We start from the raw sequence: 18,182 nt of genomic DNA, 5'->3' as shown, positions 1-18,182 counted from the left end.
AGTTAAAGGTAAATCATGTACTGGTACATTAGTTCTCCACAAACTGCCCATTTCAGAAATATTAGCTTTTATAACTACTGGAAACATGCTCAATTCTATGTTAGGGCTCAAACAGGGAAATGTTATTGTCTCTTATTTTAAGTGTGTTATCATCAGCCACAAACTACAGCACGTTTTGAAATGATTTTTACAAGTGTCAAAAGCCAGTCACAGGGTGCTAGCATAATTGGCCAAGGAACCTTTGCAGCAAGGTGGTGGGGAAATAATTAATATGCCTTGTTCAATCCTGGCTACTTTCCATCCTAATTTAACACCCAACATTTGCAAGTGTCACCACACTTATTGAACACATTTGCTTGAGAAATCATGTTTTTATTTAACTGCACTGGTGGCTCGTTTATAGCCTCATTCTCTTCCCTTCCTCCCACCCAACCCCCATCAACAGACATACCACAGTCCACAGTTAACTTGGAAACATGCACACCATTCTCTGCTGGAGTTGTTTTCAAAATCAGAATCATTTTAACAACTTGCATTCCATTTCCCTGCACGTTGTCTCCATGGTATTTACACAACTGGTCACCTTTCAGTGTTTCCTGCTCTGCTTATGTAGCCAAATACCCTCGCTCAACACTTCAAAGTGAAATTTGCTCCTGCTGAGACACAAAGCCAGTTACGGACAAAACAAATTTTCTCCATCCAAGTCAGTTTGGGCTCTTTCTGGACACTGCTGCCTTCTGAATAATGGAATTTAACTTGCCTTTTAATATCTATACTGTCTTGAAAATACTTCCCCTCATAAATAATTCAATTGGTTTGCATGTACCCTACAAGGCTGAAACAACATGTTTGTAAGACTTGAATGCTCTTGCAGATATGCTCTTGCTTAATGAAAGGAAACTATCAAACCTTTTTTTAAACACTAAGAACAACACCTATGATTTCTAGACATGGATTCAATGTCATGGCTGAACTATCTGGTCCAACTATCTGGTCCCTGCTGCCCAGTAGGGACTTAGAATTGAAGCACTCTGAACAAAACTAAATAATGTGGGGTATTTCAGTACTAGCATGAACCAGGAAAGGTCCCAGGCTCCTGGTGATCCATCTGCTTGAATTAATGCTGAAATCTAAGGAACTGCTGAGTCATATGAAATATACATTTTTCCAGTATTGATTATAGCATGTTTGGAACTTTCCAATTTTAAATGTCAGTCTAAAGGCCAGCTAGTAGAAACTAAGTGCAAATAAACTTACAGGACATAGGTTTGTATTTTAGCAAAGTTTTGGAGACTGCAGTATTTTAAAAATCTATATTTCCTTCCTATCTGTTGTGCAATCTTAATCATGTCTACTCAGAAGTCAGGCCTATTCAATTCAATTGGGCCTGGTCCCAGATAAGTAAGGATAGGATTGCAGTCTTAATAACTTTTATTCACCAACAGTATACTTCAAGGTTTTCACCAGTCCCAGAAATTCTCTCCAGTTTATATCATGCCATCCTCCCCAAATCTAAAATACGCCAGAAATAGAACTAGTTTAGCATACAGTACTCCTCTTGACCGAATTATGCCCCGGGAGACTTAACCAGCCTTACTCATGAAGGATTCATTATTAATGACAGTGTTTTAGAACTCTATGACAAAGAGCTATGTTACAAAGAACTGAGGCTCTTCCTGGTATCTTAAACTGTACCTTGTTCATTTGAATGATCCCAGATTAGGAAAGAACCCAGAGAAATCTAGTAAACTCTGCATTCCTCACACACCTGTTTTGAAGGAAAACTGTCTTCTATGTTAAAAGAAACCTGATGTCATGATTGTGTGTTGCACAGACATTTTCTCAGATAGGTAGCTGAAATCAGAAGCAGGTCTATCAACCTCCATCCCATCTGCATTTTAACGTTGTGCAGAAACTTTACCCAAGAATCATCCCACTGTTCTGCTGACTGAAATCAACAATCCCAAATCTAAGAAAAAACAGCAGTGTTACTATAATACTGAGGAAAAAGTCAAAAAATACTGACTACAAAAACAATATCAGCAACACAAAACACACATTTCTTTAGGCTTTGTTAGGAGTCTTGCCCTATGGGAATGTAAGGCAATGGATAAATATCACTAATAGGATTCCTTAGGAGATACACAGGGAAAGAAAGAGCATCACAAGAATGTGTACCAAGACATAATGAAACAATTCCACTTGCATCTTTCCTAAGTTCTACTCACTTCCACTCCTAATAAGCGAACTATCACATAACTTGAAACTGATTGCAGATACAAACAACCTACTGAAAGATACATACTCCATTCCACTACCTTTCACATCACACAAAAGCCCTACTGCTGAGCAAGGCACTCCTTCATCTGCTCATATTATTTCCTATTAAGGAAGCCATAAAAAGCATGAACCAACAGTCCCCCATCTCTTACCCCGAGTCCAAGAGGAATGTCCTGCACATATAATTCTCAACATGACACTAAGAAACCTTCTCCAAACCTACAGGACCAGAGATCAAAACTGCTAACATCAGGATCCCCCAGCCTATTCAATCCTACAAGAATGTATCCACTATGAATTAGACTTCCTCATTAAAACAAGAAAATCTTCTCAACTTCTTGAAAAAGAGGCCACCTCTCATCCTAGAGAACATGTCCTTCACTCCAGGAAACACACTTATCCTAGGCAAGTTTCACCCAATTTGTTAGTGTACTTCCCAGTAGCACACTCAAAGAACAGATCTCCCTCTTTTACCAAAGGTAGACATACCTTCCTACTCAGGTAAGTCTTAACTCCTCCCCCCCCAAAGAAAATCAAAACGTGCACACAATACAAAATCTCAGAAAACTAGTTACCACTACCCTTCTCGGGAGGCTGCCCGCCTGAAACATGATCCAGAATCAGCCAAACAAGCACCACAGTCCCCCAAGATACTCCATTCCACCCCTACACTTCATAGAAACCCTTCTCCCCTTTTTACTCGTGCATCTTCTTCCCATCCCTGCTTCCCAAGCCCCACACCCGACGCTTACCCCAATTCTATCCATCACGGAGCTATTCGCCCGCATTCCTGTCGTCCTCCTCCTCCTCTTGGGGCCAACTCCCCACCTTCTTCCCCGGGCGCACCTACCCTACCCTACCCCACACACTGGGGCCTTCCAAGCCACAGTCACCATCGCCCGCCCCGAACCCTACACGCACTCCTTCCCCACCCCAAGCCCACACGTTCACCCTCAGATCTTTACACACCACATACACACGCGCGCCCTCCCTCGCCTCGCCTCGCCCACTTACAGCCCCGCGTTTACCTCCACGGCGGCCTCGAGTTTCCCCTCGAAGGTGAAGTCGATAAGGTCAGGCTTGAGGCAGAGCCCGTAATTGATGGGGCGCACCTCGCCCGGGAGCCGCTCGAAGGGCCGCTTCTCCGGCATCGCAGCGGCGGCAGCGAGACGGCAAGAGAAGGTGGTTGAGGAGAACGACGAGGCGGCGGCGGCGGCAGCGGAGGTTGCTGCTGCTGCTGCTGCTGCTGCTGAGGCGAATGGGGAGGCCCAGCGCGCGCGCGCACTGAGGGGGAGGCGGCGACCCCCCAGTGACAGAAGGCGGAGACCGAAGCCAGGAGGCGGAGGAGGATGGGGAGGAGCAGGCCGCACCTGGCCCAACCGAGAGAGAGAAGGGGCGAGGGCCTCCCGCGAGCGAGCGCTGACCTGCTGTGGGTCGTGCTGCTGTCGCTGCTGCTGCTGCCTCCGCCGCCACCCTCCTCCCTCCTTAGACGGCCGTGGATAGGATTGCCTCCACTGCGCGTGCGCGCTCCAACTTTCTCTCCTCCCCTTGGCCTCGCGCGCCTGTGCCCCCTCCCGGCCGAAGAGAGGAGCGAAGAGGCGGAGGGCGCTCGCGACGTGACGCACGCGCGGGAGCGCCTGCGCGCTGGTGGCAGTGGTAGTGGAGGGCGGCGGTGGCAACCGCGAGGCGCCTGAAAGGAAGACAGCTAGGAGACGTCCACCACGGGCCATTGGGATACGCCCGCGCCTTTTCCTCCCTGTTGTTGCCCGAGCTTGGCTTCTCCCCCCACCCTTTCTTTCTACGGCGGATGAGGGGGAGGGGACTCGCTTGACGGACAAGTCTCGTGGCAGAGACGTCAACTAGTAACCGAAGCAAAGGTGGGGGGGCGGAAGGGAAGAGAGAGGGGAGGGCATGGCCGCTGCTCGCGCACGCGCATTGCGATAGAGAAGACGCTCCTTGTCTGACGGAGGGAGGGAGCGGCGGTTTGTCGCGAGCGCATCCTCGTCTTCCGCCGCCGAGACTAGAGGAAGAAATGCGGCACGCGCGGGTCACGTGGTGCCTCCGCTCTTCTCCCAGCTGTCTCCCGAGAGTTTAGCGCGGCGGCCGCCGCCCCTCCAACCGTCAATTCTCTGCAGAAATGAAGAACGGCAACGAAAAAAGATACGAAAAAAGGCACCCTGGACCGGAAAACAACGTTTTGCAAAAAGCGCCTACACGCCCCTATACAAATAAGCATCAGGAAAAAGCATAATTAAGGAAAACCTTTGGCTTGTTGAGTTTGTGTGTGTGTTAAGACAGCATAATTAGGTATTAAGACTTTGGTTTTTATCCCAGATCTCTCATACGTATTTTGAGTGGGCGCAGTTTTATGTTTGGAAGAGTCGGATCGGATGAGTATTTTATGCTGAGTTAGGTGAACTATTGAAACCTGTGTCTGCGTTGGATTGCAGCGTCAACACCTAACTGATTTCAATGGGAGACTCGCAGCCTAGTCCTATTTTATCTGGCGTGGCTAATCCTTGGCCTGGGAGCCTAATATAGCCCCCAAGCAAAAAATTCTGCCCCCCCCCCCAAAAAACCCAAATGGTTTTGTCAGCAGCAAAACAAGGGAGGATTAAAGTAGACAGTGCTGGGAATGGGATCTGGAAAGTTTGAACCTCTCAACCCAGCCCACCACCCAAATAAGCAGGGAGGGACAATTTGCATCCCCATCAGTCATTTGTACATCCTGTGTGTGTGTGTGCAAAAGAGTGTAAGAGCATAAGAAAAAACATGCTGGATCAGGCCCAAGGCCCATCTGAGCCAGCATCCTATTCTCACAGTGGCCAACCAGATGCCTGTGGTAAACCCTCCTGTGGTTTCTAGCAACTGATAACTCAAATGCATTACTGCCTTCAACTATGGAGGCAGAGCATAACCATCATGGCTAATAACTATGGAAAGCCTTATCCTCTATGAATTTTGTCAAATCCTTTTTTACAGCCACCCAAGTGGTGGTTATTGTCCTGTGTAGGAGCGAGTTCCATAGTTTTAACTACCCGGTATGTGCTGAATAATAATAATAATTTATTATTTATACCCCGCCCATCTGGCCGGGTCTCCCCAGCCACTCTGGGCGGCCTCCAACAAATATCAAAATACAATACAGAGTCACAAATTAAAAACTTCCCTAAACAGGGCTGCCTTTAGGTGTTTTCTGAATGTCAGGTAGTTGTTTATTCCCTTGACTTCTGACGGGAGGGCGTTCCACAGGGCGGGCGCCACTACCAAGAAGGCCCTCTGCCTGGTTCCCTGTAGTTTTGCTTCTCGCAGTGAGGGAACCGCCAGAAGGCCCTCGGCGCTGGATCTCAGTGTCCGGGCTGAATGATGGGGGTGGAGACGCTCCTTCAGGTATACAGGACCGAGGCCGTTTAGGGCTTTAAAGGTCAACACCAACACTTTGAATTGTGCTTGGAAACGTACTGGGAGCCAATGCAGATCTCTCAGGACCGGTGTTATGTGGTCCCGGCGGCCACTCCCAGTCACCAGTCTAGCTGCCGCATTCTGGATTAATTGCAGTTTCCGGGTCACCTTCAAAGGTAGCCCCACGTAGAGCGCATTGCAGTAGTCCAAGCGGGAGATAACCAGAGCATGCACCACTCTGACAAGACAGTCTGCGGGCAGGTAGGGTCTCAGCCTGCGTACCAGATGGAGCTGGTAGACAGCCGCCCTGGACACAGAATTAACCTGCGCTTCCATGGACAGCTGTGAGTCCAAAATGACTCCCAGGCTGCGCACCTGGTCCTTCAGGGGCACAGTTACCCCATTCAGGACCAGGGAGTCCCCCACACCCGCCCGCCTCCTGTCCCCCAAAAACAGTACTTCTGTCTTGTCAGGATTCAACCTCAATCTGTTAGCCGCCATCCATCCTCCAACAGCCTCCAGGCACTCACACAGGACCTTCACCGCCTTCACTGGTTCTGATTTAAAAGAGAGGTAGAGCTGGGTGTCATCTGCATATTGATGAACACCCAACCCAAACCCCCTGATGATCTCTCCCAGCGACTTCATATAGATATTAAAAAGCATGGGGGAGAGGACAGAACCCTGAGGCACCCCACAAGTGAGAGCCCAGGGGTCTGAACACTCATCCCCCACCACCACTTTCTGAACACGGCCCAGGAGGAAAGAGCGGAACCACTGTATAACAGTGCCCCCAGCTCCCAACCCCTCTAGCCGGTCCAGAAGGATGTTATGGTCGATGGTGTCAAAGGCCGCTGAGAGATCCAGCAGAACCAGGAAACAGCTCTCACCTTTGTCCCTAGCCCGCCGGAGATCATCAACCAGCGCGACCAAGGCAGTTTCAGTCCCATGATGAGGCCTGAATCCTGATTGGAAGGGATCCAAATGGTCCGCATCTTCCAGGCGTGCTTGGAGTTGTTCAGCAACCACCCGCTCAATCACCTTGCCCAAGAATGGTAAATTTGAGACTGGGCGATAGTTGGCCATATTGGCTGGGTCTAGAGATGTTTTTTTAAGAAGCGGTTTAATGACCGCCTCTTTCAGCGGGTCTGGAAAGATTCCCTCGCAGAGGGAAGCATTCACCACCGCACAGAGCCCATCGCCCAGCCCTTCCCGGCTAGCTTTTATAAGCCAGGATGGGCAAGGATCTAGGAGACAGGTGGTCGGTTTCACTCGTCCAAGCAGCCTGTCCATATCCTCGGAGGTAACAGATTGGAATTGATCCCATGAAACATGACTAGACAGGGCTCTAGCACTCTCCCGCCCCGGCCCTGCTCCCACGGTGGAGTCTACCTCCTTCTGAATCTGAGCGACTTTATCTGCAAAAAACTTTGCAAAAGCATTGCAGGAGATCTTGGGGTCCCTACCAGACCCCGGTGACAAAGGCGGTTCTGCTAGGTTGCGAACCACCTGGAAGAGTCTCCTGCTGCTGTTTTCTGCAGATGCAATAGAAACAGCGAAGAAGGTCCTCTTCGCTGTCGCCATTGCCACTTGGTAGGCTCGAAGTTGAGCTCTAGCCCGTGTCCGGTCTGATTCAGAATGAGTTTTCCGCCACCGGCGCTCTAGCCGTCTCAGCGACTGTTTCATCGCCCTCAGCTCCGGGGAAAACCACGGAGCTGTCCGGGCTCCATGCAATCGGAGAGGACGCTTCGGAGCCAGACAGTCAATAGCCCTGGTTAACTCCGCATTCCAGCGGGCCACCAGGGAATCAACTGAAAGGCCATCAACATGGGATAATGCATCCCCTACCACTCTCTGGAAGCCAATTGGATCCATTAAGTAGCGGGGGCGGACCATCTGAATCGGTCCCACCTCCCTGCAGAGGGGAAGGGTCGCAGAGAAGTCCAGTTGCACCAGGAAGTGATCTGACCATGGCACTTCTTTTGTTTCACTTTTACTTAGTGTCAGATCACCAACATCCATAGAGGTAAACACCAGGTCTAAGGCATGTCCGCGGCTATGAGTTGGACCAGACTTATTCAGGGACAGCCCCATGGAGGCCATGCTTTCCACGAAGTCCCGAGCGGCCCCTTGTAAGGTCGTGTCGGCATGGATGTTAAAATCCCCTAAGACAACCAAACTAGGTGTCTCCAGGAGCATATCCGCCACGACCTGAAGCAGCTCGGGCAGGGAATCCTTGGTGCAGCGGGGAGGTCGGTACACCAAAAGGAATCCTGTACTGCCCCTATTGCCCAACTTCCAGAACATGCACTCAGAAAACTGGGTCTTCCCAATAGGACGCCTGGTGCAAACTAATGACTTCCTAAAAATCACTGCAACCCCCCCTCCCCGCCCAGATGGCCTGGGTTGCTGTGCGTAAGAGAAACCTGGTGGACAAGCAGCGGCAAGGACAGGCCCATCTGCTTCATCCAACCAAGTCTCTGTTACACATGCCAGGTCAAATCCTCCATCCACAATGAAGAAGCACTTTCTGTTATCTGTCCTTAATCTTTCCACATTCAGCTTCAGAGGATGTTCATGAGTTCTAGAGTAATGAGAAAGGGATAAAAGCTCAGAAATTTTTTGTCATGTCACCTCTTACCTTTTCTCTAAATTAAAAGTCCCCAGTGATTCAACCTTTCCTCATAGGGGAATTGCTCCATCCTCTTTATCCTACCGGTATGTAGCCCATGCAGAACAGGCATCAGTTATTCTGTGACTGAAACCAAATACATGTGACTTTCTTCCTCAGGTATCTGAACCGGGACATGTGGAAGTAATCCAGAGTATGAAATTGGATTTTTCTCTCTGGCTTGCACTGAGATGGTTTGCACATGGGCTCTGTACAGAATTATACACACAATCATGCAGCCAGAATGTTGCTACTAAGGCTGCATACACACCATATATTTAAAGCGCATGAATTCCCCCAAAGAATTATTGGAAGTGTAGATGCTGGTTATTATAGCTCTGTGAGGTGTAAAATACAGTTCTCAAGATTCTTTAGGGAAAGCTATGGGATTTAAATGTATGGATTGTATGCAGCCAAAAAAAAGGAAATCCTGAACTCAGTGGGGCTTACTCTACTGAGTAAATTGAGATATATTGCAGCCTTAAGTATTAACTCGTTGAACATTAAACCTGGCTTAATATGAATCTAGATTACCCAAAGAACCTCTCCCCTGCCTTTTCTTGAAACCTGCAGTAGTCAATTCCATTTCCATTCCACTTTTAAATGCTTACCATTTCCCTCTGAATGAACAGAATAATCTGGAAACCTGTAATTGAACCAGGAACACTTGCATATCTCCCTTCTGGTTATAACCACTAATCTAATTAAAATCTCAAATGCCAGCAAAATAAAAAGTAGCGATCATGTCCTCTTTGGTATATCTCTTATCGGGGATTGGGGAAAGGCAAGGGGTTTTTATCTAGGGAACAGGAAGGGAATTGGGTGGTTTAAGTTCCTGTTATCTCTGAAAACTGTGTTTTTCAGAAGGTTTAATTTCAGTTCAAAGTGCTATCTCGCTGTTTTAAATATAAGTTAGCACAGAGCATGAAAGACAGTGAGAGAAAGAATGCTAATTTAGCACAAGTCCTGAGGCAACGCAACAAGAATTTGGGGCAGGCGGGTGAGAACAAAGATTTTGAAGCATAATTCAAAGCTGATAAAAATGGGTGTAGTAATATGAACCAGCTCCTCATGAGATAAACGGGCGTTTCTCTTTTCTAGGGAAATTGAGTAGATTATTTCCAGCTCATATATATGAATATTCAATAGGCCTCAGCCTTTCCACAGATTCAAACTACTGAATCCTGCTTGGCAGACCTGCAGCCCAACTCTGATTGGCTTGTAGTCTAGGGCTGCCAATTATTTCAAAAAGTAAAGACCAGGACATCCCGAGCTTTTTTTTTACAGAAACGTGATTTTTCGATTGACAGGTCCCATCCTATGGTCATCATGAGAAGTACTTAAACCAAGTGAAGAGAATCAAGTTTACCAGGGAGTCACGTGTTAGAAAACTGAACAAGATTCTCAGTTACAACTTGTCTCAAGGAATTAAAAATCTACATTCCTTGCTTGAAACTACTTCATTTCCAGTTGTGTTCTGTCGTAATGACTGCCAATAAGGAAATATTTTGCTTCTTGAAAGAGAGAATTATGAGAAGCAAATATTGATGCTTATTGGCTTGTAGTACAGCAGCTACAATTGTAGAGGGTTTGACATTGGAAATCACTTCTGTGAATGGTATGACTATGTGTTTGAAAAATTTCCAATCTTTAAAACAAATTTCCTGAAGCATCCCTCAAATAAGCAACAGCTCCACTTTGTCTCCAATTACCTAGCTGCATCTCAAAGCAGGTTTGGAAATCTGAGCAACGAAGATAAATCCAAAATATATTAAGAGATGTTGGTTGAAGTAATCAGGTTTGCCCTTGCGTTTCATTAATTCTGGGGTCTGGGGCCCATTATACAGGGACATGGGTGGCGCTATGGTCTAAACCAGTGTTTTTCAACCACTGTTCCGCAGCACACTAGTGTGCCGCGAGATGTTGCCTGGTGTGCCGTGGGAAAATTACTTTATATATAGTCAATATAGGCACAGAGTTAAATTTTTTAACATTTTCTAATGGTGGTGTGCCTCGTGATTTTTTTCATGAAACAAGTGTGCCTTTGCCCAAAAAAGGTTGAAAAACACTGGTCTAAACCACTAAGCCTCTTGGGCTTGCCAATCAGAAGGTCAGCAGTTCAAATCCCCACAACGGGATTAGCTCCTGTTGCTCTGCCCCAGCTTCTGCCAACGTAGCAGTTTGAAAGCATACCAGTGCAAGTAAATAAATAGGTACCGCGGCGGTGGGAAGGTAAACTGTTTCCATGCGCTCTGGCACCCATGGTCCTCCGTGCACCAGTAGCAGTTTACTCATGCTGGCCACATGACCTGGAAAGCTGCCTGTGGACAAACGCCAGCTCCCTTGGCCTGAAAAGCAAGATGAGCGCTGCACCCTATAGTCGCCTTTGACTGGACTTAACTGTCCAGGGGTCCTTTACCTTTTTTTTTACCTATATAGACAAATATATCATCTATTGGGTTTGGATACATGGACTATGCACTATATGTTGGAAGCCGCCCAGAATGGCTGGGGGAACCCAGTCAGATGGGCAGGGTACACATAAATTTATTATTATTATTATTATTATTATTATTATTATTATTATTATTATTACCATCATCTCAATAAATGGCATTAACTGCATATCCTCCAACATTTTGATGATGAAAATAGGGACGTCCTATTCCATAACGATAATTTTACTATTTATACCCCACACATCTTACTGGGTTTCCTCAGCCACTCTGGGCAGCTTCCAACACATATAAAAACATAATAAGATATTAAACATTTTAAAACTTCCCTATACAGGAATGACTTCAGTTTGCTCAGAGGTTGGATAACTCCATACCCTCCAACATTTCTCTAATGATAATAGAGACATCCTAAAGAAAAGTGGGACAATTCAGAAACCGAGATGGCTTCTCTAAAACAGGCACATCCCTGGAAAATAGGGGCAATTGGAGGACCTGTAACTGGTCTACTACTTTGGTAGACCCAGGAGCCCACCAGAAAAATCTTCAAGCACCTCAGGGGCTAGGTGTGAATAATCTGAAAGGGAAATGTGAACCTCCAGGGCAGTTCAGAAAAAGTTCTGTAACTTTTGAGGCCTATTCTAGGCTTCTGTTAAAAAACAGCAATAGTTCCCCAAGAAAATAGTTAATTTGTTCCTTGACTGAGTGTAACATCATCTTCTATTTTTTGTCAGTGTGAAATCGGGCCTGGAACCATTCTAGTCTCTTGACTGGATTCCCTTAACGTTACAATGATTACTATCTGTTTATGCTAGAGCCAGTTGCTTCTGGTAGGTTGTTTTTCCCCCCTTGCCATTTTGGTAGAATAGCCGTGATTCCATTTATCATGTGGCTGACTGGTGATGAAAAGCTTCTACTGTATTTTAGGTTGAGGTTACAGCTACTTGTTGTAGTTCAGTCGTGTCCGACTCTTCATGACCCCATGGACCAGAGCACGCCAGGCACGCCTATCCTTCACTGCCTCCCGCAGTTTGGCCAAACTCATGTTAGTAGCTTCGAGAACACTGTGCAACCATCTCATCCTCTGTTGGCCCCTTCTCCTTGTGCCCTCCATCTTTCCCAACATCAGGGTCTTTTCCAGGGAGTCTTCTCTTCTCATGAGGTGGCCAAAGTACTGGAGCCTCAACTTCAGGATCTGTCCTTCTAGTGAGCACTCAGGGCCGATTTCCTTGAGAATGGATAGGTTTGATCTTCTTGCAGTCCATGGGACTCTCAAGAGTCTCCTCCAGCACCATAATTCAAAAGCATCAGTTCTTCGGTGATCAGCCCTCTTGATGGTCCAGCTCTCACTTCCGTACATTACTACTGGGAAAACCATAGCTTTAAGTATACAGACCTTTGTCGGCAAGGTGATGTCTTTGCTTTTTAAGATGCTGTCTAGGTTTGTCATTGCTTTTCTCCCAAGAAGCAGGCGTCTTCTAATTTCGTGACTGCTGTCACCATGTGCAGTGATCATGGAACCCAAGAAAGTGAAATCTCTCACTGCCTCCATTTCTTCCCCTTCTATTTGCCAGGAGGTGATGGGACCAGTGGCCATGATCTTAGTTTTTTTGATGTTGAGCTTCAGACCATATTTTGCACTTTCCTCTTTCACCCTCATTAAAAGGTTCTTCAATTCCTCCTCACTTTCTGCCATCAAGGTTGTTACAGCTGCAGAGTCACCTTATTAAATACAAGCAGAGCTTCCACGCTGGCAGATGCCAACTAGCCATAGCTAAGGGTGCCGACTAGCCATGGCTTACAGCAGAAGCAAAACAATAATCTAGTAGCGTATGGTCTAGAATAGCAATGATCCAGTGACAGCAGTGACCCCTTCTAAACCAAGGCAAGACACTTCGGTACTAGGCGTTGATAAAACTGAAATGTTAAGGTGCCCACTTGTTTCTTTGCAAAGGAAGAAGATAGGGGGGAAACCAGAACAGATGGATGCCACACAACTTCTTCCAGTGGAGAAGCAACTGTGACAGCAAGGACCCCTTCCGAAATAAAGTATGGCACTTTTCAGTTTAGTAAGGTGCTGTTTGTAAAACTGCAATGCTTAAGTATCTGCAGTATCTTTGCAAAGGTGGATGGGCATAAAACCAGAACAATTTGGCCACACCCCTGTGACCTAGCAACCGCATCAGGTCCAGTGGAAATTAACCACAACTGCTTGCTTGGTTCCCTGAAAAAAAAGGGGGGGAGCTGAAAAGGGCTGATAGTTGAAGTTCCTGAAAAGAGTTGTTAGCACCTTTTGGGCGGCGGGGGGGGGGGGGAGCCAATTGCATGTTGCTGCATAGGTCAAATTTGCTTACAGAGGCATATTTTCACCTTCCATTGAAAAATAGCCTCCGCGCAGATTCTGGCCACAGTCTGGGAGCAAGTTATAGGCCTCCTGTGTTGGAAGGCGTAAGCTTTGGTTTGGCACAGTGCAAGCACATTTGGAATAGATAGATCTATTCCTGGAATAGGTTGGCTTCTTGTTCTGCCTCAATCAAGGGATGTTTGTTTGTTTCAAATGGCTTATTCAGATCTCGAGTGTCTGTCCGTTTAAAGACCGTAGCCTGAGAAGAGCAAGGGATCCGTCGTGCTGCCTGAGCTTTGCATTGCACTGCAGAAAACTGAGTTGTGAACGGCAAAAACTCTAAGAATGTATGAGGCTGTTCCTGCCATTCTCTGCCAAGTCACTTGCATCTGTCACATTGGGCATCTTAGCGGTGGAAAAATAAATTTCAGATTTATAAATATAAAATTCAGGACCAGAATAGAACTGGGAAGGAAGGGTGGTAGTAAATGAAGTTTTATTTACAGTAAACTCATTAAACATGGCTAAGGCAGGTCCATTAATTTCAATAGGTTACTCTAAATTGAATACCACCCAAAATTTTGCACAAAATGCAAAATCTGACAGCAATTCAGAATTCATATTTTGAATCTTTAAAAGTCACTTTCAGACATTTGGCAGCACTCATAAAGCACGTTCACATGGGAATTTGGCCCACTGAACGCAGAAGCACTTTTTCCCAATTAAACATAGATAGGATTGCATTGCCTGGCTGCTATCCTATATTGTACATTGTTACCTGAGAGTTTGTTCCATTGAACCAAATTGGAATTGCTTGTGAGAAGACATGTGTTGAATTGCACTGTGAGGCGAGTATGGTACTTCAAAATCAATCAGCTTAAAGAGATGTGGTTTGGCTTATGGTTTGACTTAGTGTGACATGTGAACTTGGTCAGTGTTTTTAATACCTTGGTTACATCATCCTTTATTGCATTCTCCAAATCTCATAGTATTCATAATTGCAAATTATGGGGAGAGCAGAGGGAGGTCTGCAGCAGGGGTAGAATTCAGGCTGGAAGGAAATAAATAAATTCTATAGCACTTTCAAGTATTCAAAGCACTTCGTGTGCGTTATCTAGTAGTAATCCTTCCAACAACCCTGTAAGGCATGTCATTATGATTATTCAACCACCTTGCAGATGAGGAGGGACAGAGTGGCAGAGGAGAGATTCATAAAGTCCAAGCACATTTAAAACAAACCACTCCTCCCCAATAATCTTGGGAACTGCAGTTTGTTAAGGGTGCTAGGATCTGCAGCTCTGTGTGGTAAACTACAGTTCCCAGGATTATTGAGGGGGGAGGAAGCTGTGTGGTTCAAATGTCTGGTGTTTACACAAACTTCCTGATTCTTAATTCAAGGTGCTGCCTCGCACCAGCTTGTTTTGATCTGTCTCCTAATTAATTTCAGCTTTGCAAGCCTTTGCCTTCATTCCCATCCCTGAGACCACAATGGAAGTGTTGTTGTTCTTCTGACGGTTTGCACCTTGGAATGACATCCATGTGGTGCAAAATTCATATGCCATGCATCCTGAGATATAGAATGTAATCGAGGTCAGGCCAAAGTTGCACAAAGGCTGTGCACTGAATCATCCCAAGGAAATGTTGTTTGGTGCGTGCAACTCCCCATGCTCAATATCCTGCCTGTAGTTGCATAAACTGAGGCCCCAGAGGAAGGTGTGGCTGAAATACGTTTGGGAGCAGGAAAAGGTCTTGTGAGCACTCGAGTTGGGGAGCAGCTCATTGAGCAGCCTGGGAAACATACATTTGCGAGTCAATGACCCATCACCCGCGTGGAGTAAATAAAACACACCGAAACATGATTTTAGGTTAATGGGTAAAATAAGGCCACAACTTTATTGGTTACAGCGTGTGAGTGGTATTGGCTTGGGCACTGGACAAGAGCGCAACACCAGACTCCACCCCACGGGAGGAGCTTGTTGATGCAAATTCAACTGGAAGCTTCCCCTGACGTCACCGGGGGGTCGTGCCACTAGCAGGGCATCGGATAGGATCCACGACCGCCGGATCCCTTTAAAGGGATACCCCTAGGAGGTAGGTGATGGCCACAACCTGACCTCCAACACACCACACATATTACATCACCTATTGAATATTCCAATGTCTAACCGCCAATACTATAAAGTTGCTGGGCAACCAAGGCGACCAACCGAAGTCCATAGCAAGGTCAAAAAGCCTAGCAAGACCTAAAGGGTCGGAGGGCGGGAGATCCGATGTGAGCGGGGAGCAGAATGAGTAAAATGGCGTTTGCCGGGCTGCTTGAATGCAGCCAGACACCGCCCCCCAGCCAGCCCTATTGGCTGGCTATGGGGCATGACGCGGCAGGAAGGAGGGGCTAAGGCAGGGAGTCGAACACACACACACCCCAGGTGGGAAATGGCTCCCGCTCGCAACCCCTCCCCTCCGGCAAGAGGAGAGGCTTTGCTGCAAACGGAAGCAAGTCCCTAAAGTAAGAACTGCAGAACATGCCCAGGCAAAAGGTCTCCACTCCAAAACACACACGAAGAGAGACGCACAAAACTTCAGAGCTGCATGCGGCCAGTGTTTGTTGAGACTTGAAGAAACAATGTTTGTTTTGTTTATTTGATTCTGAAGCTACACTTTGCTCTGCGCTGCAAAAGGACTGTTTTTTTGGCTTCATGCCTCTCTGCATATTTCCATCTTCCCTATCTTTCGCAAGCCACTATTGAAGAAACACAGGTTGAAGAGAGAGAGAGAGAGATGGTGAGCAGTCCTTAACTTCCCGATAGATGCCAAGGCAGGTTTCAAACAGCAGCAAACTCTTTCAGCTACCTGGCACAGAACTCTAATCTTCAAAACCTTGACTTTTATTTTATTTTTATTTTTATTAAAAAAGCAAGTTAATAAACCTTAACACTGTGAAGATACAATGGAGAAAAAAGAGAACAATGTATTGTTACACGTCATCCCAATCTCAGTGGGTGGTGCGAGATTCCAAGGGTTGCAGGTGTGTTTACTTGGTCCGTGTTCCCTTTTCGGGACGAGGAGACATAACAGAGACTGCGGTGTCTTTATGATATATGGTTTTATTTACACATATATACAACCTGCACCTAGATAGAGAGATTGCAGAGCATTCACTTCCTACAAGGGTTTGGCTTACCTCTTAAGGGCAGCGCTGGATTCTAAGGACAGCAAAAAGCCACCTTCTGCGTCTCTTACGTCCAGCCTGCCATCCCCCAGTTCTGCCCCTCCCTTTCCTTCTCACTACTAACAGGCTCCAAGGACCTCTCCCAGCCTGTCATTCAAACTTGAAACCCTCAACTTGGTCTTTGCCTCTGCCCACTAGTACCCAGCAAAGAAGGGGCCCCATCATGCCCTCTTGCCCAGCAGTCTTGCCTCTGATGGTGTCTTTGATGGTCCAACACTGACCTTTGTTGCTGCTAATGGCTCATCCAGCTGGCTCTGAAGAGCTGGCTTGGCTCTTTAGCATAACTAAATGCAAGGGACTTTGCCATGTTTGGCAAAGTTTAATCAAAACTTGATTAATTCAAACTTTTACTGAATTCAGGAATTATGGGTGGGGAGTCTGCCCCCGCCAATTCATAACAGTATTGTAAAAATACATTTTTAAAAATATAAGCAAGCTTTAAATTTATCTGCTGCATGATAAGATTTGTTTCAATATGGGCTCTTTTTCAGTGTTAGTTTCTCCTTCCCCTTCTTATCTCATATAGTCATTTTATTGATTTTTAACATGTTATAAAGTTTCACCTTATGTTTAATGGATTTGTTTGTACCTCTTGCATCATATTATTGTTTGTTTTGCTTGACATATTGCCATAGTGGAGAACCTGTGGCCTTCCAGATGTTGTAAGTCTCTATTCCCCCATCATCCCTGGCTAGCATGGCAATGATCAGGGAAAGATGGGAGTTGTAGTCTTGTTGGTTCCCAGCATCTTGCTCCAGGGTGAACTTACACAACTGGATATACACACTTCACTGGTTTCAGTGCCTAGTTCTTTGCCAGTTCAAGCAACCTGTACTCATTCTTGTCCATAGCTGTCAAGTTTCCCCTGTTTTTTTTAAAGGGAAATGCCTTTATTCCGAATAGGATTCCTCGCAAGAAAAGGGAAAACTTGTCAGCTGTGCTCTTGTCCTTGAAGGCCAGAAATATACATATTGTTGTCTGCAGCAAAAATGTGTTGCTCATGGTAACTGTGGTTTATTCAGTGGCAACGCTGAATTTTTTGCCAGATTATTCAGTGGCAACGCTGAAGTTTTTGCCAGATTGGCAGCCAGATATGGTACCCCTAGGTTCCAAGTTGGCACGCCTTACTTCAGGCAAAGGCAAACTCGGCCCACCAGAAGTTTTGAGACTACAGTTCCCATCACCCCTGACCACTGTTCCTGTTAGCTAGTGATGATGGGAGTTGTAGTCCCAAAACATCTGGAGGGCCGAGTTTGCCTATGCCTGCCTTACTTCCTTCATTTTAGGTGAACGTTTGCATGAATGAGTGATGCTGAGATGCTCTGTTGCCCGTGCCCTAAATAAAACTAGGAGCTGGGCCTGCCTCTTCAGAATGCTTGTACAGAAGTGTAGTTTGTCTTTGTTCCTGCCCAGCGATACCACAAATCTGGGGGGGGGGGTAGTATTGACTGAGGTTAGTCGCATCATATGTAGAATCCTGCTACAAGCTGCCTCTCTCATACTTCCTCCTCCCATTCCCCCCCCCCCAACTGTTCATCAGCTCAGCTGTGAAAAATGTCTCTGTCGCAAGACTTGTGAATGCCATAAATCCCCAGCTGGGATTTGAAGTCCAGCGGGCAAGTCAACCCTGCCCTCAGTAGCAGCAGAAAAGCAGTTCTGTTCCAACAGCTACAAAAACCTACTGGAAGGTCTCCAGCTCTGTCCTCGGCAATTGAGAGATTCAAAGTGTGAAACCGCTGGGTGCTCTGCAAGGAGCCAAAGAAACAGGATCTCTTTTTCTGGAGTCAGCAAAAGCAGGTT

The 18,182-nt window shown here is 46.4% G+C and overlaps 1 protein-coding gene and 1 pseudogene across 1 annotated transcript in view; one reads left to right on the top strand and one right to left on the bottom strand.

Annotated features, from left to right (window-relative positions):
- Positions 1–4,025, bottom strand: part of NPEPPS (aminopeptidase puromycin sensitive) — a 75,343-nt gene extending 71,318 nt beyond the window's left edge. Inside the window, 1 exon segment of the mRNA XM_033169588.1 lies at positions 3,309–4,025. Coding sequence (XP_033025479.1) covers positions 3,309–4,010 — 702 coding nt within the window. The 5' untranslated portion in view covers positions 4,011–4,025.
- A 5,071-nt stretch (positions 4,026–9,096) lies between these two features.
- LOC117057948 lies at positions 9,097–16,640 on the top strand (annotated as a pseudogene).
- Positions 16,641–18,182: the final 1,542 nt, after the last annotated feature.

This window comes from Lacerta agilis, chromosome 14 (genome assembly GCF_009819535.1).
Source record: "Lacerta agilis isolate rLacAgi1 chromosome 14, rLacAgi1.pri, whole genome shotgun sequence".
Taxonomy (NCBI): Eukaryota; Metazoa; Chordata; class Lepidosauria; order Squamata; family Lacertidae; genus Lacerta; species Lacerta agilis.
The sequence above is the reverse complement of the archived record's forward strand: the minus strand, read 5'-3'. Positions and strand labels throughout refer to the sequence as shown.